This window comes from Nerophis lumbriciformis, linkage group LG07 (genome assembly GCF_033978685.3).
Source record: "Nerophis lumbriciformis linkage group LG07, RoL_Nlum_v2.1, whole genome shotgun sequence".
NCBI classification, from domain to species: Eukaryota; Metazoa; Chordata; class Actinopteri; order Syngnathiformes; family Syngnathidae; genus Nerophis; species Nerophis lumbriciformis.
Genome location: NC_084554.2, coordinates 57,733,079 through 57,747,500, shown reverse-complemented (window position 1 = coordinate 57,747,500; position 14,422 = coordinate 57,733,079). Strand labels below are relative to the sequence as shown.

General features: G+C 40.6%; 2 protein-coding genes and 1 non-coding gene across 5 annotated transcripts in view; 1 reads left to right on the top strand and 2 right to left on the bottom strand.

Annotated features, from left to right (window-relative positions):
* Nucleotides 1-10,607, bottom strand: part of LOC133609322 (uncharacterized) — a 10,904-nt gene extending 297 nt beyond the window's left edge. Inside the window, exons 1-4 of one of the 3 annotated variants that reach the window (XM_061964831.1) lie at nt 10,226-10,607; nt 8,982-9,212; nt 1,089-1,775; nt 1-500 (exon numbers count right to left, since the gene is read on the bottom strand). The exon at nt 1-500 is cut by the window's left edge and continues 5 nt beyond it. In XM_061964831.1, coding sequence (XP_061820815.1) covers nt 157-500; nt 1,089-1,775; nt 8,982-9,212; nt 10,226-10,328 — 1,365 coding nt within the window. In that variant the 5' untranslated portion in view covers nt 10,329-10,607 and the 3' untranslated portion in view covers nt 1-156. Of the gene's footprint in view, nt 1,776-8,981; nt 9,213-10,225 lie in introns of all 3 variants that reach the window. The other 2 variants (XR_009815701.2, XM_061964830.1) reach the window with 2 other exon arrangements.
* Nucleotides 1-14,422, bottom strand: part of LOC133609926 (uncharacterized) — a 105,072-nt gene that overhangs the window by 11,256 nt on the left and 79,394 nt on the right. The window lies entirely within an intron of this gene.
* Nucleotides 12,365-12,483, top strand: LOC133609940 (5S ribosomal RNA). Its single transcript, XR_009815800.1, has one exon. It is a non-coding gene; the product is annotated as a 5S ribosomal RNA (ribosomal RNA).

Genomic DNA, 14,422 nt, shown 5'->3' with positions numbered 1-14,422 from the left:
AAATAAAAGTACACAATGTTCTATATTAAAACGTGTACTTGACTGACAAAAAGCAAAAATCTACAATATCTAATCTATAAATGTTAGAATCTATGTGCTGATGATGTTAGATGGTCAAAGTAAAAGTTTAGACAGTTTATTTCAAATCCTGCATCTTCATTTGCTGCTGCTGTTCTCACCAGCACACTTGTGTTTCTTACACTGGTACTTAGAAGACAATCTTTCACCACACACACTGCAACTCAACACTTTCTCTCCAGTGTGTGTTCTCATGTGTCTTTTCAAATGCGGACTTTGTACAAAACCTTTACCACATACTGAACATGTATAAGGTTTTTCTCCAGTGTGTGTACTCATGTGTCTTTTCAAATGCGGACTTTGTACAAAACTTTTACAACATACTGAACATGTATAAGGTTTTTCTCCAGTGTGTGTACTCATGTGTGTTTTGAAATAGTCCCTTCGAGTAAAATCTTTACAGCAGATTGAACATGAAAAAGGTTTTTCTCCAGTGTGTGTTTTCATGTGTGTTTTGAAATGCTCTCTTTGAGTAAAATCTTTACCGCAGATTGAACATGAAAAAGGTTTTTCTCCAGTGTGTGTTCTCATGTGTACTTTCAAATGTGGCCTATGTGTAAACTCTTTACCACAGATTGAACATGAAAAAGGTTTTTCTCCAGTGTGTGTTCTCATGTGTACTTTTAAACTTTGATTTATTATAAAACTTTTACCACATTCTGAGCAGGAAAAAGGTTTTTCTCCAGTGTGTATTCTCATGTGTACTTTCAAATGTTGCCTATGAGTTAACCCTTTACCGCAGATTGAACATGAAAAAGGTTTTTCTCCAGTGTGTGTTCCCATGTGTGCTTTTAAACTTTGATTTGTTACAAAACTTTTACTACATTTTGAGCAGGAAAAAGGTTTTTCTCCAGTGTGTATTGTCATGTGTACTTTTAAATGTTGCCTATGAGTTAAACCTTTACCACAGATTGAACATGAAAAAGGTTTTTCTCCAGTGTGTGTTCCCATGTGTGCTTTTAAACTTTGATTTGTTACAAAACTTTTACCACATTCTGAGCAGGAAAAAGGTTTTTCTCCAGTGTGTATTCTCATGTGTATTTTCAAATCGTGCCTATGAGTAAAATCTTTACCGCAGAATGAACATGAAAACGTTTTTTCTCCAGTGTGTGTTCTCATGTGTACTTTCAAATAACTATGGTATTTAAAAGTTTTGTGACAGTGAGAACATGTGAAGTGAGTGTTGTCAGTGTGACATGTTGCATCATCTTTAGAGTGTTCATCATCAGTGTCAGGAGAGTGTGACGTTGTGTCCTCACTATCTGATAGTGGAGCTAAGAGCTTGTCTGCTTGTGATCCTCCACAGTGGTCTCCATCAGCTTCTGTTGTCATGTGTTGAGTTGAGCTGCTGCTTGGAGGCTCCGCCTCTCTCTTCTCCTCACTTTCACCTTTGACCTCATCATCTTCACTCTTCACAGGAACACCAGTCACTGGCATCTTGGTGACATCAACCTCCTCCAATCCTTCAAGATGCTCTCCCTCCTGACTGATGCTGTGTTCCTCCTCTTCCTCTTTAATGTGAGGGCTCCGTGGGTCCACCGCTTCCTCTTTAAAGTAATGGGTCAGTGGGTCCTCCTCTTCCTCTTTAAAATGGGGGATCAGTGGGTATTCCTCTTCCTTCTTAATGTGGGAGGGCTGTGGCTCCATCCTGAAGCTCCACTGCTGTTGCTCAGGGTGAAGATGTTCTTCACAGACGTCTGCAAGACAAACACAGCATCTCTGCTCAGTCACACAATGCATTCAGTACTTTTACATGCACTTAGGACAAACAAGTTATCGTATGAACTGTCTTGAAATCTCAGTGACGAACAAACACGCTGCTCTTTACAACATTATTCACAGGACAATAAAAACAAACCATGACGACAGGACTTTTTACTATGGATGGACAATATGGTTTAAAATGGATTTTGCGATATATTATTTCATATAGAATTACTAATAGAACCATTTTAAAACAGGCTACACAGGCTCCTAATTTAGATGCTGAAATATGCAGTAAAATATTACATCATTTGCAGTATTATTTTCTCAAATAAAGTAACCAGATATTAACAGTAAATAAACAAGTATATTAATAATAATTGTTTGGACAAAATAATCCAATTAGAAATGACACAATATGTTACTGCATGTGTCAGCTGCCAAATTAGGAGCTTTTGTAACCCGCTTTGAAATTCTTCTATTATCAATCATATACCAAATGATATATGGTGACATATATTGTTATTAGGATATAGATTTGAGGTCATATCGCCCATACCAAACATTGGTTCGCCGAGTCATTTTGTTAGGCCCACTAAATATATTTATTTTTTATATTCTTCAGATGTGTGTGTATGTTTAAAGGGGAACATTATCAGCAGACCTATGTAAGCGTCAATATATACCTTGATGTTGCAGAAAAAAGACCATATCTTTTTTTAATCGATTTCCAAACTCTAAATGGGTGAATTTTGGCGAATTAAACGCCTTTCTATTATTCGCTCTCGGAGCGATGACGTCACGTCCGCCATTTTCTCAAACACATTACAAACACCGAATCAAATCAGCTCTGTTATTTTCCGTTTTTTCGACTGTTTTCCGTACCTTGGAGACATCATGCCTCGTGGGTGTGTTGTCGGAGGGTGTAACAACACCAACAGGGACGGATTCAAGTTGCACCAGTGGCCCAAAGATGCCAAAGTGGCAAGAAATTTGTTCCGCACACTTTACCCACGAAAGCTATGCTACGACAGAGATGGCAAGAATGTGTGGATATCCTGCGACACTCAAAGCAGATGCATTTACAACCATAAAGTCAAAGAAATCTGCCGCCAGACCCCCATTGAATCTGCCGGAGTGTGTGAGCAATTCAGGGACAAAGGACCTCGCTAGCACGGCAAGCAATGGCGGCAGTTTGTTCCCGCAGACGAGCGAGCTAAACCCCCTGGATGTCTTGGCTCACACCGTCCCGAAGATGATCAAGAGAAGAATATCGACCCTAGCTTCCCTGGCCTGCTGACATTACCTCCAAAACTGGACAGATCAGCTTTCAGGAAAAAAGAGCGGATGAGGGTATGTCTACAGAATATATTAATTGATGAAAACTTTATTCATTACTCGCGGTTTTACGTAAATGATTATACATAAACTGTGTTTACCAATAATTTAGCTTAAAAACATTACAACACTTAAAAACAAACACATACCAATCGTTGGTTAGAAGGCGATCGCCGAATTCGTTCTCGCTTTCTCCCGTGTCGCTGGCTGTCGTGTCGTTTTCGTCGTTTTCGCTTGCATACGGTTCAAACCGATATGGCTCAATAGCTTCAGTTTCTTCTTCAATTTGGTTTTCGCTACCTGCCTCCACACTACAACCATCCGTTTCAATACATGCGTAATCTGTTGAATCGCTTAAGCCGCTGAAATCCGAGTCTGAATCCGAGCTAATGTCGCTATAGCTTGCTGTTCTTTCCGCCATGTTTGTTTGTGTTGGCATCACTATGTGACGTCACAGGAAAATGGACGGGTGTATATAACGATGGTTAAAATCAGGCACTTTGAAGCTTTTTTTAGGGATATTGCGTGATGGGTAAAATTTTGAAAAAAACTTCGAAAAATAAAATAAGCCACTGGGAACTGATTTTTAATGGTTTTAACTCTTCTGAAATTGGGATAATGTTCCCCTTTAAAATGTGGTACTACTGTTCTACATCACGTGGAATTGTCATGTCATGGGGATGGTGTGCTTTTAACTAAGGGTGTGACGATACGGCCAGCTCACCAAAGAATACTCGATATTGGCTTTAGGAGAACGAGACGATATTCTGGTGGTTAACATGATTCTTACTTATATGTGTACTTCATGTGTATATGAATGTACTTTCCCTTGTGTGCTTAGTTTTACTGTAACTTCATTGTGGATAATATCTTTAAACAACCTTTTTCATCTTTAATTTGAAGAACTGTTTACTTATCTGACAAATTCAAAGGAAACGGCACTTTTTTAAAATGTCGCCTATCATTCACAATCCTCATGTAAGACATATGTTTTTCATTTTCATGAATTCTAATTAGTAAATAAACGTGAGCAAAAATCATCTAACATTGGAGTCAATGGGAGCTCCTCTATTAGACCCACAAAGTCCTCCAAATAACCATCCAAAAACTGCCAACAATACTCCATTTACATTTTGTGACCTGAATATTAAGCAAGTATTAGTGATATTGTTATTATAAGCGCTTACGTTAAGGTCCTACTTCTGTGATCAATGCACCGCTAAAAGTAACTAGCTTATGCTGCTATATTGACATACTGAGCTGCTTTCTCGCCTCTAAAATGGAGAAAGCTAATTCTAGATTATAAATCATGCTTCTCACTTATGTAGTAGAAGGTTGTGGACATAAATCGGAGAACTTGGTCAATTTTGACATCCAACTTAGACCTGGAGATGACAAGAAAGACACGGAAATACGCTCTTTTGCACCCACCCTTTTTAACCCTTTGTGAGGATTAATTCTTCATCTAAACGGGAAGATATGAACATCCCATCAGTCGCCATCCCAGTGAGAGCAGACATTGTATGTTTAAAATGAGCAAGATATGTAAATATGACATGTTATTAAGAATGTTACTACATGACATATATACTTACAGTGTGTATTTAAAATGTTGAAGGGGGTTTTAGGATGTTATTTAGAGCACTTTATAGGCAGACTAGAGCGGCTACCAATGACTCAATTGTTAGCTAACTTTTGCGAAGGTTTATTTTCTATTGAGGATGCATTAACCATCGACCTGCTCAGTGGCCTTGTGGTTAGAGTGTCTGCCCTGACACTGGAAAGTCGGGAGTTCAAACCCCGGCCGAGTCATACCAAAGACTATAAAAATGGGACCCATTGCCTCCCTGCTTGGCACTCAGCATCAAGGGTTGGGGGTTAAATCACCAAATGATTCCCGAGCGCGGCCACTGAGAAGCTTTTTAACTACTTCGACAACTTCAGCCCCAGAAATAGGAGAGCCCACCACAGATTCCCCAGGCACGGCTTCCTCATAGGAAGATGTGTTGCTGGGATTGAGGAGGTCTTCTTAGTATTCCCTCCACCGGTCCACAACAGCCGCAGTAGAGGTCAGCAGCACACCATCCTCACCATACACGGTGTTGACAGTGCACTGCTCCCCCCCCCCCTGAGGCGGCGGATGGTGGACCAGAATCGCTTCGAAGCCATCAGGAAGTTGTTTTCCATGGCTTCCCCAAACTCCTCCCATGTCCGAGTCTTTGTCTCCGCGATCGCTGAAGCTGCACTTCGCTTGGCCTGTTGGTACCGGTCCGCTGCCTCTGGAGTCCCATGAGCCAAAAGGACCCGATAGGACTCTTTATTCAGCTTGACGGCATCCCTCACTGCTGGTGTACACCAGCGGGTTCTAGGATTACGCCACGACAGGCACCAACCACCTTGCGGCCACAGCTCCAATCAGCCGCCTCGACAATAGAGGCACGGAACATGGTCCACTCGGACTCAATATCCAGTGCCTCCCTCGTGACAGTTCAAACTTCTTCCGGAGGTGGGAATGGAAACTCTCTCTGACAACAGACCTTGCTAGACGTTCCCAGCAGACCAACACACAATGCGTTTGGGCCTTCCAGGTCTGTCTGGCATCCTCCCCCACCATCGGAGCCAGCTCACGACCAGGTGGTGATCGCTAGAAAGCTCCGCCCCTCTCTTCACCCGAGTGTCCAAAACATGAGGCCGCAAATCCGATGACACATTCAAAAAGTCAATCATGGAACTGCGGCCGAGGGTGTCTTGGTGCTGAGTGCACATATGGACACCCTTTTGTTTAAACATGGTGTTTGTTATGGACAATTTGTGTCGAGCACAAAAGTCTAATAACAAAGCACCACTTGGGTTCAGATCCGGGCGGCCATTCTTCTCAAGCACGCCTCTCCAGGTTTCACTGTCATTGCCAACAGGAGCGTTGAAGTCCCCCAGCAGAACAAGGGAATTCCCCCCAGGGAGCACTCTCCAGTACTCCCTCAAGGGAATTCAAAAAGAGTGGGTACTCTGGGCTGCTGTTTTGTGCGTAAGCACAAAACAACAGTCAGGACCCGTCCCCCCACCTGAAGGCGGAGGAAAGCTACCTTCTCGTCTACTGGGTTAAAGTCCAACGTGCAGGCTTTGAGCCGGGGGGACAACAAGAATTGCCACCCCAGCCCGTCGCCTCTCATTGCTTGCAACGCCAGAGTGGAAAAAAGTCCAGCCCCTTTCGAGCAAACTGGTTCCAGAGCCCTTGCTGTGCGTCGAAGTGAGTCCGACTATATCTAGCCGGAACTTCTCCACTTTGCGCACCAGCTCAGGCTCCTTCCCTCCCAGCGAGGTGACGTTCCACGTCCCAAGAGCTAGCTTCTGTAGCCGAGGATCGGACCGCCAAGTGCCCTGCCTTCAGCTGCTAAGATATCCAAGGAATTGAGAATGCCAATCAGCAGGGTTCAAACGCTGATTAAGAAGTGGAAAATGAGGGATTCAGGTAGACCAGCAAAGATTTCAGCCACAACTGCCAGGAAAATTGTTCGAGATGCAAAGAAAAATACACAAATAACTCCAGCTGAAATACAGGACTCTAAAAAATTCTGGTGTGGCTGTTTCAAGATGCACAATAAGAAGGCACTTGAAGAAAAATGGGCTGCATGGTCGAGTGGCCAAAAAGTTAAATTTTGGTCTCATTACTCCAGATGACTTTGTTCCAGAAGTTTTGAGGCTTGTCTCTGTGCTGTTTGGCGTAATGTAAGCGGGATACTTTGTAACATTTGCGCAGTAATGGCTTTCTTCTGGCGACTCGACCATGCAGCACATTTTTCTTCAAGTGCCTCCTTATTGTGCATCTTAAAACAGCCACACCACCATTTTTCAGAGAGGCCTGTATTTCAGCTGAAGTTATTTGTGGATTTTTCTTTGCATCTCGAAAAAATGTGTCCCCGTGTCCCTTTAGGGCAGACCTGGGCATTTTGGGGCCCGCGGGCCACATCCGGCCCTTTGTGCGTCCCTGTCCGGCCCGCGTGAGGCCAATCATAAATTACAAAATACATTTAAAAAAGTATCTATGTCGAGTGTGCAATACAACGGTGCTGCTTTTGTTTTGAAAAGTGTTATTTGTATTACTTCCGTGTGGACGTATGCGCGTGCGCAATTGTAAGTGAATGTGAACAGCGGCAATCACAAATTACAAAATAAATGTAAAAAAACATCTATGCCGTGTGTGCAATACAACTGTGCTGCTTTTATTTTGAAAAGTGTTATTTATGTCCGTGTGTAACCTGTGAGTGAAGGTGCAAAGTGACAGGTGATGCTCGGTTACCCCTGAGGTGTCAGCTCACGCTAAAAAAAGAAAAGTTGATGAGGAATGGCGTGTTTTCAACAAGACATGGACTGCCAAGTATTTCTTTACAGAAATGAAAGGTAAAGCCGTGTGCTTAATGGGTGGTACTTGCTGTGTTTAAAGAATATCATTTGAATCGCCACTACACCACGAAGCACCAGGAAAATTACCGGAATCTGTCTGATGAAGAGCGCGCAAAGGAGGCTGATGCGTTGATGGTAAAACTGCAAACCCAACAAGGACTTTTTGCCAAATTTCACACCCCCAGAGATGCAGCTGTCAGGACAAGTTTTGTCGTTCCTCACAAAATTGCCAGAAAAAGTAAGGCGTTTTCTGACGGAGAGTTTATTAAGGAGTGCTTATTGGACTCTGTTGCGCTGATATTCCCGGAGAAGAAGGGCGCATTTGAGAACGTGTCACTCTCCCGACGCACTGTAACGAGGTGGGTTGAGACCATTACTGGAAACTTGGAGATTCAGCTGAAGAACAGAACGGCCGACTTTGACTGTTTGATTCGCCGAAAAGTTTTATCAGTCACAAATAGTTTGCACTCGGACAACTTTAAAACGAGGGGCTGTCAAAAGAAATACTTTAGAAAGACAAGAAAACTTTGCTAAATAGTACTAATAAACTAGATTGATTGAGACATTGCTGGACAGCGGAGAAGTAACTAAATCCAAATGAACGTTGAATATATATATTTTTTAAATATCTGGCTTGTATCTTCTGTAGGGATATAAATCGTTAAGAATTTATCGATATGATACCCTAATCGATACTCCTTATCAATACTAGCATTTATCAGTACGCTTATCGGTACTACATGTAAATTGTGGAAATAAAAAAGTGTAAAAAAGGTATTTTAAATAGCATTCCTATTAGCACAAGAGGTGGAACACCTCCAACATGATGTTCTGTAACATCTCAGAGCAGGGAAGTCTTTTATCAACAGCTGTTTATTTGAAGTCTTAAAGAAGTCAACTATGTGTGCAGTGCAAGGTGAAATGCAGTTATGTCATCTTCTTGTCAATAACACACACATCACACTTATGCGTGTGGTTGCTTCCTTATTTGTCATTATTCAAAGCTGATGTTAATGTGTAGCAGCGGCAGCTGAACTCAATGTGACAACGTGTCATAGTTACGTCAGTCAGCTGGAATTAAAAATACAAATAGTTGTGTCGTTAGTCCAGAATCTTCACGGTCCTCATGGACGACATAATTAGGAACCAGTACTAAAAAAAATGGTACTTGGTGTACATCCCTAATCTTCACCACTAAACCTTTGAAATATGCTGACATATGTGCTGCTAAAGGTAAATAAACAGTAGCCATATTGAATGTTTGCCTTCATTTGACCACGTGAGGTAAGGAGGACGGCCTCTAGGTCACATGGTTACACCCCAGCAATTACACTGTTGATGATTGATGAGCATTCATTTTTAAAAAGCAAGTATATCTCCATCTTTAGTCATAAATGTGGCCCCCGGATGAACATGTGTCACAAACATTGTATGAGATGATATGTGGATGTTGTGCTTACTTGGACTGTGATGAAGCTGTGAGGACTCAGGTGCTTTGTCTTCATGCTCTTCAGTCTTCACAGAGACAACAGTCAGTGGAAACTTGCTGACATCATCCTCCTCCTGCCCTACAACACACTCTCCCTGCTCTTCCTCTTTCAAATGTGAGGGCTGTGGATCCTCTGAAGTGAAACTGTCCCCCTGCAGATGAGGGGGACATTTGTCTTGGTGTCCAATCAGCTGATGGATGTCTACAGGACACAAACAAAACACATTTTAACTTCTACATGCTAAATATTAAATCGTACATGAAATATAGGGCTGTGGCTATTGAAAATGTTATTAATCAAGTGTTCTACTGGAAATGTTTTCAATTAATCGAGTAACTGGATAAAACTTAGTGTTGCTTGGTTGAAGACAAATTTAAGCGACTTTAAGACATTTCACTTAATAATGAACGGCCAATTGGTTTGAGATGGTATGAGATCAAGATGTCATCTTTAGATCAGGCTTTGTTGTTTCCACAATCACTGCCACATTAAAAAGTTAAAGTACCAATGATTGTCACACACACACTAGGTGTGGCCAGATTGTTCTCTGCATTTGACCCATTAACCTTGATCACCCCCTGGGAGGTGAGGGGAGCAGTGAGTAGCAGCGGTGGTTGGCTCGGGAATCATTTTTACAGTGATTTAACCCCCAATTCCAACCCTTGATGCTGAGTGCCAAGCAGGGAGGTAATGGGTCCCATTTGTGTAGTCTTTGGTATGACACAAGCTACTGATCTCAGGGCGGACACTCTAACCACTAGGCCACTGAGTAGGTGGATGTAGCAGGTGTTGTAGTAGGTTAATGGCTGCACCAATATGAAGGAAATAACAGGTCAGTATAGCTTTTACACACATAAATAACTTGTCAAACCTGCCAGCTAGCAGGCTAGGTTTACAGCGTCAGTTACCATGGTAACTGACTCTGACTTTGTCTTACCTCTCTTATTTTTGGAGGTCAAACTCTCGAGCTTTACATACTCAGGAGTTTGCACTTAACCTGCTCTCTGGAATATTCCCCCGGTGACTGTGTGAGTTTTGTGTAAACATGTTGATACACTTTGTTACAAACTGAGAGGAACATCAACCTCTCATAAATATTGTGTGTCTGAACATCCTCACATGACAATTCATCTTCCTATAGACAATCTATTGAAGAAAAGTGTTAATAATAAATATAAAGTTAGTAAAGATGTGAGAGTAAGAAGTAAACAAACCTGTTGTGTGTAACACAACTTGATGTTTTTCATGTTGTCGCTCCTTCTCCTCTTTTGTTGGACAAAGTTCCTCCTCGTACTCTGCTATGGTTCTTTCGCACATTTTCACACAATCACAACACTTTACACTCACACTTGATCTCTGCTTAGCGATGTGTTTTCATCTCTCTTTGTTAGCAGCTAACAAGCTAAGCTAACTAGCAAGCTAAGCTAGCTGGAGAAGTGCGCTCAGACTAATATACAAACAGTTATTATGACTCTATTTAATAGAGTGTAATAAAGGACATATATGTGTACATGGACGCACAGATTAAGAACACTGAACTGTGACGACTGCAATAACGTCTTCACCGTCAGACGCCATCTTGCTTTATCCTCGCTCTGTTTGCTTCGCGCGCAGTCTTGTCAGATCTCGCGAGAGAAAAAATTAACCAGCTCTTTTCGAGATCTCGCGAGAGAAACAAGTACAAACCAGCTCTTTTCCAGATCTCGCGAGAGAAACAAGTAACAAGCTCTTCCCCCCCACCTCCGGTACAACTATTTCAACATTCTGAAAATAAAAATAAACTTGTACATTTTCAAAACAAAGACATACAACTTATTTTGGTAAATAAACAGTAGCTTATATGACCTCTTTAAATCCTAAGTTGCGTGATCAGAGCGAGACGAGTCGTGGCTCCTCAGCTTCATGCAGGACGGAGTGGTAGGAGGCGTGGGCGAGGTTGACTGACTGCAAAAGACCACACCTTTATTTTTAAATCAATCTAAATATTGCTCTAGTTGGTATTTGTGTTTTAAATTCTGTTGTAAAGGTTTGTACTTTCAACTGTAGTTGTAAATATTAAGTGGAATTGTATTATAATAACCGAATATATTCCCTTATTTTGGAATAGTTGCAATTAAAGCAATACATGAATCACAACAGCTGTAGTCTCAGCACTTTGTAGCGCCCTCTGGCGTGAGTGTAAAAGATTACAGCACCTGGTATTCAACACTACTTTATGCGTAGGGACCGTCAATAAATAACCATTACCTTGAAAAATGTATTCATCTACATCAAAACACTGACTCATCTAAAAGAAGGTAAATAATTAGTCATACCTCCTTATTGTGCATGACCATTATTTCATAATTTTAACAATATATCCATGTTTAATATAAAACAATAAGGATATTTTCCCAATAGTCTCCATGTCATGCAACTCAGTAACCTAATTCCACTTATTAGTCATGCTAACCTTTTAGTGTAACGCACACCCTTTTATTTTAAAATAGGGTTTTATTAAAAAAAAAAAAAAAAAAAAAAAAGATACGTTTTTTAATAAAAATCATGTGCATGATAAATATTATACAGATAATTATCAACATTTTTATTAGCTCCAAATGAGAGTCAAGTTGGTTTTATGTTGGATAGTCGTAATTGTTGCGGGGGCTAAAAATGAAACCATGGTTTTCAATATTACAAATTTATATAAAATCCAATTAAACTTACTTTTTAAAACAAAAAGGTGTGAAACACATTAGAGAAAACACTTCAAATATCAAGTGAATTTGGGATTTTAGGTCATATGACCAGGAATCTATTGAAAAGAAACATTTATTTTTAATATCAAAATGTTTTTGATCCTATTTTAAAATAAAAGGACTAATGTAAAGTGGAATTTGGTTACTAAGTTGCATGATGACATGGAGACTTTTAAAACAAATAATTATTGTTTACATTAAAAGATATTTAAATGATAAAATCAGGAACGATATTAAAAAGGTAGGACTATTTATTTGACCTCCTTTTAGATGAATCAGTGTTTTGATGTAGCAGATATACATCTTCGAAGACAATAGTAGTTTATTGACGGTCCCTAAGCATAAAGTAGTGTTGAGAGCGGCACCTCTCCTGCAATCTCCCCGCAGCATGAGAGAGCAGTGTGGGCACAGTGAGGGGGAGCTTCCGCTGGAGCTCCGGAGGCAAATATCCACCGTGAAAGCAACTTGACCGCCGTAGCAAAGGAAGACAATCACACAGCCAGAAAACGCACATTAGTGCAGGCATGCGCGCCAGGCTCTTAGATAATTAGTCATTTTCGCCCATCCCGTCTGTAAGAGTTTTATTTAAAAAGGTTGTTTTTACCTCGTCTTTCGGCTTACGGCCATACTACCCTGAACACGCCCGATCTCGTCCGATCTCGGAAGCTAAGCAGGGTCGGGCCTGGTTAGTACTTGGATGGGAGACCGCCTGGGAATACCAGGTGCTGTAAGCTTTTACACTCACGCCAGAAGGCGCTGTTTCTCACTTCTTGCAAAAAAAAAAAAAAACAATGTTTTTTATTTCACATTCAGTTTTACAAAAACACATGTCATTTTATAAATTCACCAGTCACGGATAGTCCGTCAATATGTTCAACACCAGTTTGGCTGTTACTGCAATATAACAATATAACAATGTATCATAATTGATACACAATATGAGAATGTGTGCTGTATAAATGAATTACTTAATTGAATTAGAACACAACAGGAGCAGTAAATATGCAGGGATTACCTAAACTGGTGTGTTGTGTTAATTTAGCAATATTAAAGGTGTCGATCATATGTATAGCCTTTTGACTTGACAGAACTTGCTACTTTCCCCAAAACCCAAAGATTAAAAAGTTATTCAGGAGCGCTCCGTATCTTTCATTGTGTACGTCTCTGTCTGTCAGTACAACATCCAATCAAATTACATCCACGTTATTTTCGTCCCACAGCATTCATCCAATCAAATTGCAGGACAACCAACAAAGAAGAGCTCTCAAACAACGCGCCAGTGAGGAAAAATGATGCCAAAAATAGTTTTGTTCGGGTATTAAAACTACGACTTGGTCAACAAAAAACGAATTGCAGTATGCAAAACATGTGGTTCGAAGATTACAGACGGAGACGCAACAACTTCCAACTTTGTTCGACATTTGAAGTTGCACAAAGAAGGGTAAGTTTGGAATGTAAGCTAACGTTTATTGGCTAAGTAACGTGACTTGTATTTCCTGTGTAGTTAAATGAGTGAGGCTGTAAACTCACTGCTAACGTTATAACCATAGACATCTTATAAGTAGACGCAGCATGGAGCGCTACTGCCTACTGGCGCAGACGAGGCGCGGGGCCGCCATCTTGGAGTGGTGATCCGCTCCACTCAGTGCAATTCATTTGGCAGGAGCAATGAACTGTCAGCGCATTTAATTCATTTTACCTCACTGAATACCACTGATTTTCACCCCCTTTTTGTCATACGTGTAGCTATGATAACAGACACATGTTTATTATTCATAGTTTGCTTAACAGTAATAGAATATTCTTATATGCTATAAGTGAGCAGACCTGCCAGATCAAAACTGGGAATATAATCCCAGAGAAGGGTCAGCTATTTTGAAGTTGAAGAAACAATATGATGAGGTTATATATACATGTTACATAAACAATGTATGAATACATGAGATATCTATATATCTTATATACTGTATCTCTGTTGCTGCAGCAGCACAGAGTTTATTCTGTCTTGACACTTTGTATTGATATTTTCTATTACATTCTTCCCTTAAATGATCAGGTTTACAGTCATTGTTTTATATGTATTTTTTATGCATGTCGCTTTGGATAAAAGCGTCTGCCAAATACTTAAACATATATAAACACCTGAAAGTCTTTATATCAGCTAAAATCACCAATCTGTTTCACTGGATTCAGAATAAAACCAACTTCTGTCTTACCCAACAATGTTAGTATTTGAATATTGTTACTTGAAGGCTTATTCCTGGTTACAATTATACTGTTAAGAATTGTCTTATATACTTTGCCTAAAAAGAGAATGCATCATAATCAGTGGCGGCTGGTGAATTCTGTTTTAAGTGGGGCTGAAAGTTTGTAAAGCAAACCCCTGTAGGGGGGTCATGCTCCCCCAGAAGATTTCTTTGTAATTTTCACATACAAATATTGAAGATCTTTGCTCCTTCTCAACTCTGTGGTAATATTATTTTCATAAAATAAAACCAATTATACGTTAATGTTAAATCTTACTTGTGAAAAGTAATCCCCCGATTCCTATTTTCAACAGTCCGTTCATTTGAGCAGGAAAACGCTGAACACCATCTTTGTTTTCTACCTGTCAACTGTCAGTTTAGGCTGCTCGCCGGCTCCTCATCACCACTTCAAGATGGCGGCCCAACT